We start from the raw sequence: 19695 nt of genomic DNA, 5'->3' as shown, positions 1-19695 counted from the left end.
TAGTAAATCTGAGCCTTATTTTTTATGTCAGGATTCAATGTATAATACAATCATGACAATGGACAGCAATATTGCAATATAATAACAACAAATTTTTGTTTGCATAAATTTAGGATACCAGCATGTCCTCATTTTATTCAAAATATTGATACGTAACAAAATTTCAGTAGTTTTGATACCTCCAGCTGACTTGTACAACAAAATTATTTGACCGCATTACCAAAACTGACCATATGTGTATTTAATTTGTACATCTATAATGTGAGTTCGTTGTCTAGTGGTTAAGACCGATGGCTACAGTGCTGAAGGTCCCGAGTTCGATTCTCACTCGGGGTGCTAAAAATATCAGCACATCAGAAGGGTAATTTTCACCCTCTCACACACATCTCTGGTACCCAGACCGGAGTTTAAACTAGAATGGGTACTTTGGGGGCCTCGGTTGGTCAAAGTTGTCCCTTACTTTGACCTGGAGATCAATCTTCTGATATCTCTCTGGTTTGTCTGTTTCCACCGAGTGGCCCGGTGGTTCTCTCCGAGTACTTCGGCTTCCTCCACCATGATAACAGACTGCCCGGTGTCCTAGCACTCCCTTTGTGTTGGGTGGGGATTGATTGTCCTTGTAAAAATAATTGTCGTATAAACATACGTTAGTGACACATCTCCATTAATCCCGTTAGGGAGTGTACATGGATGCCACTGTACCCTCGCAGTTTTCGAGGGGTTCTTCGGATATCGGAGGCATTTACCAGTACATACATACATACACCATGACGTACGCCCATAGTATTAATCAGCCATATTTTTTATGTCAGGAATCAATGTATAATATAATCATGACAATGGACAGCAATATTGCAATTTAATAACAACAAATTTTTGTTCGCATAAATTTAGGATACCAGCGTGTCCTCCTTTTATTCAAAATATTGATACGTAACAAAATTTCAGTAGTTTTGATACCTCCAGCTGACTTGTACAACAAAATTATTTGACCGCATTACCAAAACTGACCATATGTGTATTTAATTTGTAAATCTATATACACCATGACGTATGCCCATAGTATTAATCAGCCATATTTTTTATGTCAGGAATCAATGTATAATATAATCATGACAATGGACAGCAATATTGCAATTTAATAACAACAAATTTTTGTTCGCATAAATTTAGGATACCAGCGTGTCCTCCTTTTATTCAAAATATTGATACGTAACAAAATTTCAGTAGTTTTAATACCTCATGCTGACTTGGAAAACAAAACTAGTTGACCAAAACTGATCATATGTGCACTTTTATTTACAAATCTATATACCCGCATACCATTGTACCGAGCGCCTTCATGTCTTCTCCTGGCGCTCCTGTTCACATTTTAGTAGGACCGTAAATGTACACGTAATCAATAATATTGGAAAACTATTAATGCAAAAAATATTCTGATTAAATTGAGAATGTCAGAATTTCATCTATTTATTCATTATAACAGTCAGATCATATATAGGAGTTCATGATGGTGTAAGTGTAAAACAAAACTATTATGCCACATCATCAAAGTACCAACACTGACATGTCTGAATTCATTTTTACTATTTACAATGATTTAATAAAAAAAAGTATACGAGGTTCTCTTCTTGGAATCTATTATGTCGGTTGATTGATTTTGTTTATAGTTAAACGTCAAGTGGCAACTATTTCATTAGAGTGCGCATTGAGTATAATTTTAGGATGTCCCATATAAATATCGGCAATGACAAATCTCTCGATAAATCTGACAAATTTGACGAGATTGTTGATAGTTTTACCACACCGTATGCTTACGGACACTGTACAATTTCTGTTAGAATATTTTGCGGGAAATAGAATAGTAAATCCAATGCAAACAATTTGAATATCAATGAAATATCCATGCAAGTATAAATTTATGCATAAAGTAAAATTTAGGAAGGGACAGGTAAACAACGGGGAACGAAGTAACGTAGACAATGTTGCCGATATCCCGTGATATAAGAATATTGTTCCAATGCGTTGGATAACCTTTCTATCCGCCTTCTAATAAAACAAACTCTGTGTGATCATGGTGATCGTATAGCCATTTTTTATTTATATAAGAATACAAGTCTCGATACAAGTATATCAAATAAAAGAGAGCATTTGTATAATATCTAGTAGAGTCTAGCGAGTAAATAATAAATAATATCTGTGGAAAAACAATGCGAAATATTGTTTACATATTTTAATCATGCGGAAAGCTCAAGGCTGATATGAAAACTCTTATAACGATAATCTGTCATAAGCAGACCTGTCCTCAGGTCTGGTCAATAGCAGACTTGTCCACAGGTCTGGTCAGAAGCAGACCTGTCCTCAGGTCTGGTCAGGAGCAGACCTGTCCACAGGTCTGGTCTGAGGCAGACCTGTCCTCAGGACTGGTCAAAAGCAGACTTGTCCACAGGTCTGGTCTGGGGCAGACCTGTCCTCAGGACTGGTCAAAAGCAGACTTGTCCACAGGTCTGGTCTGGAGCAGACTTGTCGATAGGTCTGCAGCAGTCCTAAAAAAGCAGACCGTAGGTCTGGTCCACCAACGACGAAGTTAACTTGCTTGACTGCTTAAAAATTCTCAAGTTAACTTAGAAAGCAGTCAACAAGTTAACTCTAAGTTAACCTTTGTCAAGGTTAGGACCGCACCCATCTGTAGTATTGCGGTACCTGTACAGCATGGACATCAAAAAATTGTGACAGGAAATTTGTCCATATAATTTGTTTTTTCGGCCGAATAAACCCAAAGGCGTATTGATCACAAGATACAAAAGACCTCAGCGATACGAGTTTCAATCAATCGGATGAAAAATGTCGAATCAATAGGGTTCACAAGGTTTCCAGATGTTGATAATCAAACTTACATATATGTGTTTCGCAGTAAAAGAGAGTCGAAAGATACAAGAGGGACATTCCAACTCATATATCGAATTAAACTGACGTTAAATAGAAAAAAAAGACAAACAGACAAACAATAGTACACAACATAGAAAACTGAACACCAACCAACACAACCCTGACAAAAACTGAGTGTTATCTCTGGTGCGTTTGTATGTAAGCAGATCCTGCTCCACATGTGGCACCGTCTTGTTTCTCATGTTATAACAAACCCGGTAAAAGTCTTATTCGGTGGAAAGGGAATGGGATTGTAGTTACGACATTCAGAACATATCCGATATCATCTGTGCAACGGATATTCCGTAACAGTCAACCAACCCGTGTTGTCGTCCGTAAAATTTTCGAAGGGACAACCTCAACATATGGATTTCTTGATTTAATAGCTTACTTATGAGTAATAAATGTCATTGAGATGATTTAGTATCGTATTTTCCCCACCGTTATAATTAGTAACATCAAGAGAACTCAACATAAGTACGCCAGAAGCAGATTACGTCAACAAAAGACTTACAAAAGGGCAACAATGGTATACCGCTGTGCAACAATCATAAATCGATTACGCAAAACCAAAACCGAGTTACCAACTAAACCCGAGTGAACCACATGACTATAAGAGGAAAACAGCAACATAACAGAAACACTTGACTGCAAAAGAAAAAAAAACGCCAACTTACTTAGAAACAAACTATTTGATAACAACTGCTATATTCCTGACTCGGTACAAGATATTTTAAGAAAATTATTGTAGGTTGCACCTAAATAATTTTCTAAACTACTATTTTGAAGTGATACTAATGAAATTGGCAATTTGAATAACAGTAGACGATACAGTGAATTATTCTCTATAATCTTGTTATGCATATATCTTGTGCACTTACTTTGCCTGCAGAGCAAGAGCTATAATACCAGATGCTATTGGTACTGAAAACGATGTTCCCTGGTTACCATAGGTGTTACACTCATCGTTAGTTGAAGTAGTAGTCTGTGAAAAAGACATACAGTGTATATATCATTGTTCATCAAGTGCTTAATATGTTTGCTGTGAAATGTGGTATACTGTATTGTGTTTGAATTGTGTCACTTTTTTTTTAAAAGTAATTCGTTAATAAGATATTAATTCTTAAATTTGACCAGAAAAAAAATACTGAACATTTTATTTATATGTGGTCAGAATTATATGATGTTGTACCCTAATACTTACTAAATATCTATCTTCCTCGCTTCCACCATATGTTGCAGCCAAAGCAGGAGCACAAACTTCGGAATAATACGCATTTTGTCCCAGTTGTACGCTAGTTATAGCCACAGTATAAATACTATTGACGTATCCATCAGCATTACAGTTATCTGTTGTACCTCCATTACCTGCAGCCCATACATAAATAGCTCCTTTACCATTTCTACCCTTGAATGGGTTGAAAAGATTAAAATTTACCTCAAATGATTGTTTTTAAATGCAGACCTGGTTTTTATCATGCCATTTCCAGATGCAAATATAAATATGACGCCTTACCATTTCTACCCTGATCCGAAAATAAATTTAATTATAGAAAGCAGACTTGAAGCAGATTTTAAGTTGATAAATTTGTCCCAATGAAAATATTGTTATTCATTTCATTTGTGAAACGTTCGTACACGTTGTCATATTTTTCGACATTTTTGATTTTTGAGTTGAAAGTTTCATTCAGACTTATTACAAATTTTTTCGAATACAAAATGACGAAACTGTACCGAATAGAAAATACAAAGTACATTTTGATTTTATGGAGAATGATATTTTTGAAAAAAAGTATTAAGAAACATAATAATATAACATGTATAATGCACACTATATCTAATAGAGGTTTCTCAACATCTTAGGAATGGACGTAACTCTACGAACGTATCGTTAAGGAGCATTATTTTTTTTATAATATAGTCCATTATAAATACGTACCAATATTGCAGTGTATTTAAAGACAACAGTTAACCGTTGCAAAATCCTTTTGCAACATAGCATTTTATTTTTGTGATTAAAAATCGGTGTTTCAATTTATTTTCTGTTGTTGAATGTTACGTATTATAACGTTGAGTTTCGTTTGTTTACATGTCCAAAATATTCGTTTGATTTATCTCCCTTTTCAATTTAAAAAGAACACTAATATTGTCAGCTTGTAATATAGATAAAAACAATCGGCGCGTCTCGTTTGCATTTTATTTGATTGATTATTGGAAGTTTTAACGTTCTCTTGCAAGTATTCCATGCTTGACACGACGAGATTAGCATTTGTAAAAGGATTGAAAAGTGATTAAGATAACACAAGTTTAGTATTTTTCATTTAACATATCCCATAGGCGGATCCAGGGGGCCTGGAGCCCGCCCCCTCATTCCGGGGGACAAATTTGTAGATTATATAGGGAATCACTGAAATATGACTGTAGGGGACCCCTCTTCGGTCAGTAAGCCCCCCCTAACCCCTTTTTTAAAGTTATTGATCCACCACTGTATAATAATCAACACATCCTTTATAGATATGGAACGAATAAAGGAGGATGAGTTTAAGTAAATTCTGTCTCCTAGAATAAAGCACCCACCAGAAAAGTCTCAATGTGCACTAGGTCCTATCGGCTCATCTTGCTCTTAAATTATTTTTGGGAATAACCTACAGAAATATAAAGGTGCACTCAATCAATCGTAAAGTTATATCGGATATGTTCCTTACGTCGTAACTACAATCCCCTTCCCTTTCATGAATTTGAACTACCGAACTAGACTATTTACCGGATTTGTAATCACATAAGCAACACGACGGGTGCCGCATGTGGAGCAGGATCTGCTTACCCTTCCGGAGCACCTGAGATCACCCCTAGTTTTTGTTTGGGTTCGTGTTGTTTATTCTTTAGTTTTCTATGTTGTGTCATGTGTACTATTGTTTTTCTGTTTGTCTTTTTCATTTTTACCATGGCGTTGTCAGTTTGTTTTAGATTTATGAGTTATTGACTGTCCCTTTGGTATCTTTCGTCCCTCTTTTATAGAGTTTTGTGTATTCTTGTTGAAAGTATGAGTGCTACAGCACCAACAGAAATGATATCTAGATACTTTTTAAAAGGTACATTTTCTTTAAATTCCATTCCCAAAGTAAACAGAAAACATATACAGCATTCTATAAAAAATCCTCACAAAAATATATATATATACAAACAAAGAAAATAAGAACTGACATGAAATGAAAACAAAAGCGATAAGTTATTGATCAATTAGATTTTCAACTCTTTTGATTGAACCGTAAATTGTATATCATGTATTATATATATCAAGTCACTATAATATGTCTACAACTCAAAATGGTCTTACAAATTCCAAATGTATATATTTTTTTTATGTAAAAGAACATTCAAAGGGAAGAAGATCGCAACCGATAGACAAAAATTATTGAATAAATGAATGCTCCTTCTTTTTTTGTTAGGTCAATTTTAGGTTGTTCGTAAGATGTTGAGAAACATCTAATCAGAGAATTTAATTTATAAACATCAAACAATTGATATCAACTTAATTTTTTACTATTTTAAGAATTGAACGAATACGAATCAATTAGTTATGCATGTTATAGTTGACGTGTTGTGCCACATTGTCCATTACTATTGATAATATATATTATGTAGGGTTTGTTTACCTAACAAACGAACAGTTTTCAAACACTTTAGAGAACAAAGCACTATATAATACCCGATACATTTACTCAAAGTGAAAACTACACATGAATAGTAAACAACCATAGCCTTCACTCACATTTTGAACTCCTGCTGTAAGGGCTTCCTTTGTTAGAACTCCAGGTCCAAAAAACCCGTATCCCTCTGTAGGGCCCCAGCTATTAGAGTATATGTCTATTTCATTTATATGATGATTGAGAGCTTGTGCTTCCTCTGAATCTGTTAATCCACGTCTGCCAAGTAAACGTACGCCTAAAATAACGGGTTAACATCACTATACGTTTGGTATTAGACAATTTTAATATAAAACAATGATTCATAGTTTAATGCTTTCTTCACCACGATCACATTCAAATCAGAACCAAGGGGAGTACAACATTCATGTTTTCAAATGTATATCTTCTGACCTTTGGTTATTTTAGATATTTTGTTCAAGAATATTTGTGTTTAACACAGACAGTTTTATTATAATCAATTGTCGAACATTCTTGTTCAGTTTGTATTGCGTAAGACAGAAATCGATTTCATGCAAATGAATTTTGAAACATTCTTTTTTGGTTTGAAAAATCATCAATAGTGAATATGTAACTATTCAAAATTTATTTAATGTAAAATCCTATAAAGAGACCAAAATTCATATCTTACTTTGAATTTTGTATTTTAATATTTAAAACTCGATAGATCATATCTGTCATATATATGTAAAATTCAGACTGGAAATCAGGAATTTGTCATACAGGTCAAAGTTAAACAGTTGCATTAGATAGACTATAATTTGACGCTGCTTTTATTACGTTGATTTACTGAAAACCAAAAAAAAAAAAAACAATCATGTCATAGATTTTCACGAACGTATTCAATGCCTCACTGGTAAATTTTTAAGTCAGGGATTTTTCTGTCCTTGAATTACTTAAAACTTTTACTTAATTTCTTTTATAGATACAAAGATTTGATTAGTAAATTTGGCTATACATTTAGAAAACTTATAAAAAACGGTATTTCACGTCTTAAATGTTACGGTAATATTGTACTGAAACCACGGAAATCACTATGTGATCCGTGTAACTCATCGAACCTTTAAACAAACTGAAAGGTAAAGGTTATCTTTCCAATGTTGTAATTAGATCTATAAATAGAGTTTAAATTGCAACAAATATCGACTTTCTCACCAGAAAATTAAAACAGAACTAAATTTGTATTTTTTCTAACGAGATTTATATAGACATATCCACGATCTTTTTTTCAATAAATAGGTGAACTCCTAACTATCCTACTGCCTATCGATACATTTACTTTTGCAAAAGTCATATCTTCTTTGACTGTCCATGATGTTAACATACCACATCCATGGGATGTGTTTTAGTTGATTTTAGTCCCTGATGCATGATTTCTTTTTATGATTATTGTTTTTGGCTTTTTACTAGCTTTCAGTAAATGCGAATACTCTCAAATCGTGCTTTCTTGTTAATTTGGCCTGTTTATACTATTTATGTTTGTTTTGTAATTTCATGTTTACTTATTCAGGGTTATATCTTTTAAATATCAGTTTTGATAAGTCTTTTGGTATGACTATAAATTTTCACATCTCGTACTGTGAACAAAAAAATATTTATTTTATGATATTTCCTATCTCTATTTTAACCTGTGTATATTTTAGTATTTTGTGGCTTTTTGTTCAAGGTTATCGTTGTATTTTTGAATTTTTTTGACGTTACGCGCGATGTTCGTACATGTAAGCGTAACCAACGTCGCGAATATTTTGTAGCATTCAAACAAACAAAAAATCGACTGAAACGTTGTTTTTAAGCAAGTGCGACATTCTTGTAACACTCCGCAACATCGACGGTACTTTTTAACTACTTATTGAAAATTGATATATTTTAGATTTTTGAAAAATTAAGAAAAAACATTTTAGATAATCATAACATTCTACCATTATAAGAGCACTGATAAGCAAACAATTGACGTAAATTTGAGTTGAGTTCGTTTTTACGTTAAAAAAAAAGGCGGTGCGACAACCTTGTAAGCCTCTGCTTACTGGTTGGTGTGTTGAGGACTGTACTTTGATTTATGGTTTACTTTTAAAAAATGTCATGGATAATTTTCTCATTGGTACTCATACCACATCTTATTATATCTATAAGTAGATATTGTTGAATTTTGCAGAATATTTGCATTTCGTTGGTTTGTGTGCTATTTTTGAGTTTTATATGTATACGAAACGCGTGTCTGATGTTTCAAATTACATTTGTACAGCTTATATCTGTGATCTGTTTTTATTGGGAAAATTCGTCATCACGTATTATTTCAAACATCGTATATAAAGATAAGGAGATGTGGTATGACTGTCAATGAGGTAACGATCCAACAAAGTTCAAATTAATTGGTTGTAAGCAATCATAAGCGACATTACGGCCGTCAACAACAAGAAATTCATTTTAATCCACCATTTTTCTACATTTGAAAATGCCTGTACCAAGTCAGGAATATGACAGTCTTGTCCATTCGTTTTTGATGTTTTTTGTTTTTTGATTTTGCCATGTGATTATGGACTTTCCGAATTGATTTTCCTCTAAGTTCAGTATTTTTGTGATTTTACTTTCTACACCGTACAATCGGTTAAAAAACCTTGACATGAACAATTATAATAAATATGATTCTTTTAAGAACTTGGGTAGTCATAGAAATATTGAATCCCCTAAACCTAGAAAATATCATTTTTCATGTGAAAACGATTAATATTAATTAACTTGTTTATATTTCAATATAACCCTTTTTACACACAATTTCTATATTTAATCTCTTCCATGAAAGAATTATCGAAAAATTTGTTTGGCCTGTTTGGTTAGTCAGAAATAATTGAAATCCGTGCAGTGTATTATTTAAGATAAGAAACACATGGGAGACTAAACTTACCAACTATAGAAGAGTGATGTGCTACACCAACAATACACTTGTTGTTGTCTTTTTCTGCTGCTATGAGTCCTGCAACTTTTGTACCATGACTAAAATATATTATTAAAACTATGATAAAATTAACAATGGAAATGGAAATATGTCTCAGAGAAAGGCATACGTCAGCTGGTCGATAAAAAAAGCGGACTAGTTCAGTGGAATTGAACGTCATACTTGTCTCTAAATCATATAAATGCACTAAAAAAGAAAAAAAACATGCTAAACCATGTATCGTACATGTATTATTCAAAACAAATAATAAATAAATAAAAAATTAAAGCAATTGTGTTATAATTATCACCAGAACAGACATTTAGTTAATGTTTTGCTGTCGTGTGAACTAGCTATATACATATATATACTATGCATACTATTAAATATTTACCTGCTTCCATAGGGAGGCATAGGATTGTAATCATCATCTATGTAGTCATAATCGTTTACTTTGTCCTGAAATAGTTAGATATACAAGGGTTTTGTCAATCTTGTCAATTTTAAATGTCAGTCATAATGACTCTTACAATCAATTCATATGTAAATTTACATGTGCCATAATTGAGAATACTCAGGTATCCTGCATTAAACATCGAATGTCAAAATTGTTGATTTACACTATATGATGACTTGCACTGTACTTTCTTGTTGACAGGGTAAATATGAAATAAATATTAGTAACTTACTACATTTGAAACAAGATCTAGATGATTAGTCTGTAAACCATCGTCGAGGATAGCAATCTTTATACCGCGTCCGGTGTAACCAGAGTTCCAAGCTTCATTTATCTGCATTGAAGGGGAGATTTCACCATTCTAAAAAAGATTACGTGCTTTATATGTATTCCTAAACGATTCCATGACAAACCTGTATATTAGGAGATGAAAAAATAATATAAAAAATACACTTTGCAATTTAATTTTCTGGATTTATCTTAAAGTCATAAGAAACCTCAAATCAAAAAAAAATAATGCATATGTTTTTTATAACTCAATGGATAGTTTTCATTATAAAACTTATGTACATATACTTTTTTCTGAAGAAAATTCTTTAATTTATTTATAATTAGAAGAAGTTTACTTTATTTTAATTGCTTCCTTCCAGGAAGCAATTCTCCCGACATATTTTCCGTATGCAAAGTGACCTAAGTGTGACCCATCTCGTAAAAATCCGGTGATCACAATACGTATGGATGTCCTTAAAATAAACTATTATCTGAATTTACCTGTTAAACACGTGCTCAATTTCCATGATTTTTTGTTGATTTTTTGTCGATTGTTGACAAACAGGTGACAATCGTTAAAGTTCGGCTTCAAAACACGAATTTTAATTACCTGCCATATTTTCACAACAACACTGACCGATTGAAAAAAAATTTGACGATTATACGAAATGTACACGAAAAAATGATAAATTCGTGCACAGAAGACCAAGTTTATGATGTTTGTATGCATTGGTTCAAGAATTGGAAGAACATTATTTTTCACCGGTCACTCGTTTCTTATGACTTTAATCAAAAATGCAGGATTTACAGATAATTCAGTATGTGATCAGTTTATGACCGAAATGAATCTCTGTCTTTGCATTGTTCACACATATTTGTCAACATACTAGAATTAGATGCGAGTGTCACACAAGTGGGAGGTTTAGCTAGCTAGAAATCCACCATTTTATACAGAAGAAAATGCGTGTACAAAGTCAGGAATATGAAAGTCATTATCAATACATTTGATGTGTTTGAGCTTTTGATTTTTCCATTTGCTATTTGCTAAGGGAGCTTCCTTTAAGAATTTTTCTCTGAGTTCATTTTTTTTGTTATTTTACTTCTTTCTGTTTTTTAAGAATAGCATTTAAAAATCAAACAACTTTATCTTTTTACCTTTTAAATGCATCTTTTTTTTAACGGATAATGTACAACTAGAGGCTCTAAAGAGCCTGTGTCGCTCACCTTGGTCTATGTGCATATAAACAAAGAACACAGTTGGATTCATGACAAAATTGTGTTTTGGTGATGGTGATGTGTATGTAGATCTTACTTTACTGAACATTCTTGCTGCTTACAATTATCACTATTCATAATAACTTGGCCTATAGCTAGTTGTTACAGTGAAAATTATTTTGTAAAAATATACAAAAGTTATGAAAATTGTTCAAAATTGACTATAAAGTCTCTAAATGCTTTCGTTTTAGAGATATGAGCCAACAACTGCATTTTACCCTATGTACTATTTTTAGCCATGTCGGCCATCTTGGTTTGCGGGCACAATTTTCAAACAAGATACCCTGATGATGACTGTGGACAAGTTTGGTTAAATATATTTTAGTAGTGTCAGAGGAGAAGATTTTTGAAAAAGATTACAAATATTTACAAAACATTGTTTAAAATTGACTATCAAGGGCAATAACTCCTTAAGGGGTCAACTGATCTAGCTTCGCTGAACAGTTTTACCTTTTTCAGTTTATCTCTATCTATGATAATATTCAAGATAATAACCGAAAACAGCAAAATGTCCTTAAAAGTACCAATTCAGGGGCAGCAACCTAACAACAGGTTGTCTGATTCATCTGAAATTTCAGGACAGATAGATCTTGACCTGATAAATAATTTCACCCCATGTCATATTTTCTCTAAATGCTTTGGTTTCAGAGATATAAGCCAAAAACTACATTTTACCCCATGTTCTATCTTGAGCTATGGCGGCAATCTTGGTTGGTAATCCGGGTCACAGGACACAATTTTTAAATTAGATACACCATTGATGATTGTGGCCATGTTTAGTTTAATTTGGCCCAGTTGTTTCAGAGGATAAGATTTCTGTAAAAGCTGACGACGACGAACGACGACAGACGACGACTGACGACGACAGACGACGGACGACGACAGACGACGGACGACGACGGACGATGAAGGACGGCGACGGACGAAAGACGACGACGGTCGGCGACAGACGACGGACGCCAAGTGATAAGAAAAGATCACTTGGACCTTCGGGCCAGGTGAGCTAAAACTTATAACATCATTCAAATTGTTTGTACATTATTCAAATTGAGCTATTTGCAATCAATTATTTAGCTTTGAGCATGTTGAGCATTCCCGATTAAGGTAAATCAAGAAAAGCAATTTGTATGCGTAAATTATTGCAAATTTAAATTTTGAAAATATAAAGAAACAAAGGTTTCAACTCTCTCAGGCAAAGTTGACTTAGCTATGTATTATGATCTTTTTTGGTCATATAGCTCTTCAAATGTTTCGGTTTTTATCATACATTGGCCTTAAAATATTTCACTTTGAGCGTTCCTACTGAAAGTAAATCCACGACGGACGTTTAGAATTATACAACGCGTTGTTTACATTTTTACAGCACTGGGTCAATACTTATGTTGGTGAACTATTAGTCCCCGAGGGTATCATGTGCTCAGTAATTAGTTCTCTGTCAGTATGGCTTCAACTTTGTACTTGTTTGGCGTTTTAACTATTTTGATCTGAGCGTAACTGATGAGTCTTATGTAAACGAAACGTGCGTCTTGCGTATTAAATTTAATCCTGGTACCTTTGATAATTTTCCGACGAGTTAAAACCCTTGACCATCGCATATTTAGCTTTGATCGTTCTTGAAGAAGGTAAATTCAGAAAAGGGCTTCGGACGCCTATCATTATATAACGTGTCGTTTTAATTTTTTTATAATATTAGTTTTAGAAGTATAGAGAAATCCGCAATAAATCATGACGCTCGTTTTCCATGTCCAGTACTTAATTTCTATTATATTCTTTAAAACCTAAAATTTAGATTGCTAATTTTTCAAAAGATACATGTACGTGTGTTGTTCGATATAATTAAAACAATGCAGATAATTTAAATTTGAGTTTGACCTACGAATATCTACGATATAAGACGAGAATCATTTCTAGAAAAGCTTTATAACGATTAGTACCTTTTAAAACTCTAACTGCGGTCTTGGTTGAAATAACATTAACTTAAACGGGATACAAAATTGTCTCATTATTTTGCTTGTTTTGTCCAAAGAAAATGACTCACCAAATGCCATAATTTATACCATTCCGGATCGGCAGTTTTCAGCACTCTCGGTTGACGTACTTCCTGCTGGACAAACTCTACCTACCATGATATAGAAACAAAATGAAACAAAAACAACTAGATTATTTATATAGAGGTATGTTATATCAATGCAGTAATTATTGTCGTTGATTCATCTTCTACCTTCGAAATACTACTGTTGTTTATGTAATAAAGTTGAGGTGACATGCTGGTAAACACCGGGGATTTGAACTTTTGAAATAATCTAATCGTGCTTATGCTTAATAAAGCAAGAGCACACGACAATCAAGTTCACATACAACATCGATTGAAAACCAAAAATGAAAGTAAATATATTGTATAAGAAGCTCTTAACTGTATTTAACCCGAAAGTTCGAATGAGGAAATGTGGTCATCACAGCATAAAACCAGGAGGTTTGACTTGGGAATGGAAATGTGCCCGTCCCGGGTTATCTATAATCTCAATCTCACTTAACAGCATATGCGGAAAAGGCGACCGTTTGTGTGTGCCGAGTGCATAAAATGTGTTGAGCATGATCGCTTTGCGTTGCATTGGTTTGTTGGGCTTGCAATATATTGCCAAAGCTCTGTCCTTCTCAAATTGCAAGAGGAACAACGAACTTTATGTCAAATAGACGACTTCGAGCGAGATATAAAACAAAAGGATTGGAACAACAAAACACGACTTAAATTTATTACATTTTGTAAATATTTTGTATGATTTGATGTAAAAAAAAAATACAGAATAAATAAATAATTAATTTATTAACCAGTACATTAACAAATAGTTAAATAAATGCATCACCTCGGTATCAAGTCGTATCTCCCTAATACCTGTGTCTTCTACTTGCTTGTTTACTTTTCTAGACAATCTATCGATATCGAATATATAGTATAAGTTGTCGCCAATCTGAAACTACAATGCGATTGTGAAAATTCAATGCATGCACAGTTTACACCTCAAATGCTCAAAATATGTCAAATACTATAATTTAACTATTTAACTAATGTAATGTCGTAATAAGTACACACGACTAGAAGATTGTATAATTCCTCAAGTATTGATGATTTGTCTAAGAACTAATAAATTAAAATAAGAGATCCTTATCTGGTAATCTAATAGTGTTATATGTTCGTTCAAAATTGTGAAAAAAAAAATAGAGAAACAATTGAGAATGGACATAGGGAATATGTCAAACATACAACAACCCGACCAACCGGCAGACAACAGCCGAATGCTACCTTAAGATCTTCAACGCCACGTAAAATTTCCGCTCCCGAAAGTCGCCCTCACCTGGTCCCTTAATAAAGGTGTGTACTAGTTCAGTGAAAATTGACGTAACAGTAAAATCCAAAACATATAAACGAACTTAAAATTGAAAAAAACATACAAGACCAACAAAGGCCAAAGGCTCCTGACTAAAATAATGCAGCGGGGTTAAACATGTTGTGTGAGAAATCGCCCCTCCCCTATACCTCTATCCATGTAGAATAAATAAACACATAACAATACGCACAGTAAAACTCAGTTTATAAGAAGTCCGACTCCGATGTCAAAATATATAACAAAAGAGATTCAAAAAGGACTATTATCAGTTACTGAAATGTCACCCGCATACCCCAATTAAACTGATTGAAAGATTATGTATTCGTCATATAAAAATTAAATACAATCCCTCAAATTAGGTATAACTGTATATTTGCCATCCAAATGTAAAGAACTATAATACAATATTTCTACATCGTATATAAATACAGGATTTCTAAAACAACATTGTTTGTAGAGAAGCGAGCTTTTAAACTGTAATTTAAATGTTTCCAAATAGGAAATAAAATATTATAATGCTGAGTTCACACGTAATTCGAATTCGATTCGCATTGACTTATTCGAATTAGTTTAATTCGCTTTTGAAACGTTTAACGTCCTAACGTCAATTCTAATTCGAATTGGAATGCGCGTCAAATTCGCTTTACTGTCCTAACGACGTTAACTTTTAATTCGGATTCACAAAAACGTATTTCTAATGCGAATTAGCTTATTCGAATCAATTCGAATTAAAAAAAAAGAAGAGTGTGTGATAGCGATTAACGAATTCGATTCGCATTCGATTCGAATTCAATTCGAATTAAAGGTACGTGTGAACGAGGCATTAGATTCACACGACAAGATAAATGATTATACTGTCTTTTATCATATATTTAGTAAAAAAAATAGAGATATTTTGTATATCTAATAAAGGTTCTTTTTTCCAGTCTGTATCACCTACCCTGTATCGCATACCCCGTATCGCATAGCTAATCCCGTATTGCATGGCAAAACCCGTGTTGCATACCTAGCGTGACGTAATAATTCGAATGACGTCAACGTTTGACCTTTGACGTCCAGTTTCTGTATTTCCTGGCAAAGGAAAAAAATGTGTCCTCAATTAAAAAAAATGTCCCAGCATTTCAACTGAAAACGATATTTTTCAAAAACATATTACCCAGAAACTTTACGAGCGATTTTCTTAAAATAGTCACTATAAGATGTAAAAGTATCTGAAGATTTATTGTGTATTTGGTCATAATATTTCGTGAAGTTTGTTTTCATTACCTGATGGGCTAAACACAAATGATTGATTGTTTGATTGTTGGTTGCTTAACGTCCAACGGCAAATATTTCATGCATGTTCAGGACGAGAACAAGTTAACAATAAATACAATAGGTAGGTCTTGCTAAATAGAGGCCATTCGGGTTCATGATCGTGGAAATTTTGACTGCCACTGGAAACTGAGAGTATATTGGATAGAAACAGAAATTTTCCCTTGCAACAGGCTACGAACGGATCCCTCAAAGAGTTGTTGCAAGGAGTTTTAACGTACAAAAACGTGATACTCTCTTAACACGAGGCATTGGATTGAACGTCCCCGTTCTGACCGGACTTGACTGCGAACTGCATACACCCCGCACAGCCAATCGGACGCCCCACTTTGGCAAGCGTTTTACTGCCGATCGGGAGAAGACCAAGTGACCGTATTTCGTTTCCCCAGTCACCCTTGGGGGGTAAACACAAATGCAAGTTTTTACGACTTCAACTTGGTTAGAATAGATAGCCAAACTTTCGAAATATTTTTCTTAGTGTTTATCTCGTCAGAAAAATAAAATGATTATGAATAATAACATCGTCAAATAAACAATAACATTTATTAATTTTAGTTGAAATGATAGGACAGTATCGTTAGTGAATGCATTTTTACATGGTCTTAAACTATATTAAGAATGTAATAAGGTTATAGGGGACATTACGATGTGGATAATAAGCAAATATGGAAGTTTATACAGGGAAAATACAGGAAAATCAAAATGTTTTTTTCTTGCTTATAATTTTGGAACATTTGAAAAAAATGAAGATCATTCGGCCCTGGGGACTGATATTGGTTTCTCGTGGCGATACAGCATGCGATACGGATTTTGCCATGTATTATTCTATATATATTATACTGAATTTTAATTCAATTTCACTTTAACATTTTGTGTTATGATATATTTATTTATATGTTTGTAATGCTTTAATTGACACCAAACTCTGGATTTAAGACAACCACCAATGCAATTCTTGTAGGAAAAAAATATTTATATTTATCACTCCTATTTAGTACATACTATATACGCGACTCAACGCTATGTCGTAAAACAAACCGGGTAGCAACAATTTAACCGTTTAAGGCAGGAAGGAAAATGATAAAGTTCTGTACAAAGTAAAGATGCATCGTCTCACCTATAACAATATTTTAGTTTCAGTATATTTGTTTTTTTAAATGAAAATTGTTTTTAAAAATGTATACCGTCCCTTTGTAGTGAATTAGATGCATAAACAAAATGTGGAACAAGAATAAACTTCAAAATTATATATTGATCAGATAAAACCCGTATCAACAACCGGTACTGTAAATGTGTATGAATACTATCGAAACATATTAAATAATTATAATAAATTATAAATTGTTGACAAGTTAAAGAAAATGAAAAAAAAACACTGGAAAATCCAAAGGGACTAAACGTAAAATAAAATATTTCAAGCGTCCAAACATACCCGTCGGCGAAATGAATATCCTGCATGATTCAAACAGAACCGTTCAACAAAACCCTCTATTCTCGTGGTGTTCACTATAATACGACCGGTGTACTCTACGTTATTGATAAACTTTAACTGATCAATTTGTTCTGCACGGAGACTGGAAGGAGTAATTTGTTTTGTGTATTCTTGTTCGTGTATCAATGCACATAGAATTATGTCGTAAAACTGTAAACATATTAACAATTCATAAAATTTCATTTCACGTCCTTTTTGTTCAAATGATGAAATTACTTATGCCGTCAATTTAAATAATGATAAACCAATCCTGACTGTTTTGTATTATTTTGAAATATATCCAATGGAAATAGCTTTTAAATGTCTCAATTCTTCGTCTATATTTCCTTACCGCAACGGAGTTTTGTAGCAACGTAAAAATTTTAAAAAATGAATCAGGAAGTCAAGAAAGTAAAACACATAGAACATTTTCATAGATAAAAACAGCACGATGACCTTTGACAAACGAACTAAAGAAATTTGTAAAAAAAAGATAAAAGTATGAAATCACAATCAGAACAGAAATACATTAATACATAAATAGATTTTCAGCAATGCTATTTAAATTCAGTAGTTGTATATGGTATGAACTTCGTACCTTTTTATATAAGCGTTTTCGATGAAACTTTTGTAGACAAATCACACAACTGGCGTAAAATAATGTAAGCCTGGTATCTATGATGAATTTTGTTGAATTGCTAAGCTTTTGCTATTTCAAGCCATAACATATTATCGTACGATCGTATTCGTTAATACATTTCTAAGTCGACAGTGATTGATTGCAATCTATATTTTATATTTTACTAAGTTGTCCCATTGGCAATCATACGTTAAAGAGCAAATATAAAAACTAAAAGTATGAATATACATGATATATATTTTGAATAATTTTGTTACTTTGCAGTCGGCAACCAGTTGACTAAATGCTCCGGTTTTAGGACAGAATATGCAGTGAATGGATTGAATATGTTTGTCACCTTAACTTCCTCCTTACCTAAGACAGTTGCTCAACAACGCATGTGTTTATTTAAATATGACTTCTGCATTAAACACCAAGTTATATCACGATCTTGACTTTCATAAACACACGAATCTTTTTGGTTACGTGAGGATACTAATACGACTTATTATGATTTGTATTTTTTGTTTTGCAAGGACGAAAGTAAACACATGAAAAAGCTCCAACCACCAGCTTAACATTCGTACAATCTAAATTTATTTTTCTTAACTGCAAAATATTGCAGTGCAACAATAAAACATATTTTAGATATAAAAAAAATGAAAACAACACGTTCAATAATTGCATGCGTCCGAAGCGCTTTTCTGGATTTACTTTTATCAGGAAGCTCAAAGCCCAAACATTTAAAATCCGAGGATGTATAAGTACCAAAACCGTTGAAAGGCTATATGACAACAAATACCTATGATAAATTGCCAAATTCATCTTAAGTCAACTTTGTCTGATGCGAAAAATACAAGAGGGACAGTCAAATATTTAGTTGTCATTTTGAACTAAATAATTATTAATGATTCAAATTGTAATGTCTCATTACAAGGTTGGTCTTTTTGAAAAGTCTTCTCTTTTAACCATTCTTGCTGTATGAAATGCTTATTCCGTTAATTTAGTTCAAAAAGAAAGTCCGGTAATAATATAATTATCACAATATTTGTATCACGAAAATATCTAAAATCTTGTGCCGATTTTCATAAGGTGTATACATAATGATCATGATAAATTTATACTTTTTTGCAAATGTAATTGCCAAAACAATGATATGCGTTAATTAAGGCTTTTCTAGATGACGACATCCACGTTTAAACCATTTCGAAACAAGGTCAATTTACCAGGATACCTTTAAGTGTACAGTGACGTGGAATAGTGTAAACAAACATACTTTAGTTATATATCAGTACACATTACGTTTTATCTGTTCAAATCAGAAACAGATGTATAG

At 33.1% G+C, this 19695-nt stretch overlaps 1 protein-coding gene across 1 annotated transcript in view; it reads right to left on the bottom strand.

Annotated features, from left to right (window-relative positions):
* The window catches only part of LOC139515577 (neuroendocrine convertase 2-like), a 32061-nt gene extending 17595 nt beyond the window's left edge, over positions 1-14466 (bottom strand). The window contains exons 1-8 of the mRNA XM_071305155.1: positions 14434-14466; positions 13608-13688; positions 10257-10385; positions 9962-10026; positions 9538-9626; positions 6701-6873; positions 4133-4336; positions 3810-3913 (exon numbers count right to left, since the gene is read on the bottom strand). Of these exons, the coding sequence (XP_071161256.1) occupies positions 3810-3913; positions 4133-4336; positions 6701-6873; positions 9538-9626; positions 9962-10026; positions 10257-10364 (743 nt within the window). The 5' untranslated portion in view covers positions 10365-10385; positions 13608-13688; positions 14434-14466. The remainder of the gene's footprint in view (positions 1-3809; positions 3914-4132; positions 4337-6700; positions 6874-9537; positions 9627-9961; positions 10027-10256; positions 10386-13607; positions 13689-14433) is intronic.
* Positions 14467-19695: the final 5229 nt, after the last annotated feature.

This window comes from Mytilus edulis, chromosome 3 (genome assembly GCF_963676685.1).
Source record: "Mytilus edulis chromosome 3, xbMytEdul2.2, whole genome shotgun sequence".
NCBI classification, from domain to species: Eukaryota; Metazoa; Mollusca; class Bivalvia; order Mytilida; family Mytilidae; genus Mytilus; species Mytilus edulis.
The sequence above is the reverse complement of the archived record's forward strand: the minus strand, read 5'-3'. Positions and strand labels throughout refer to the sequence as shown.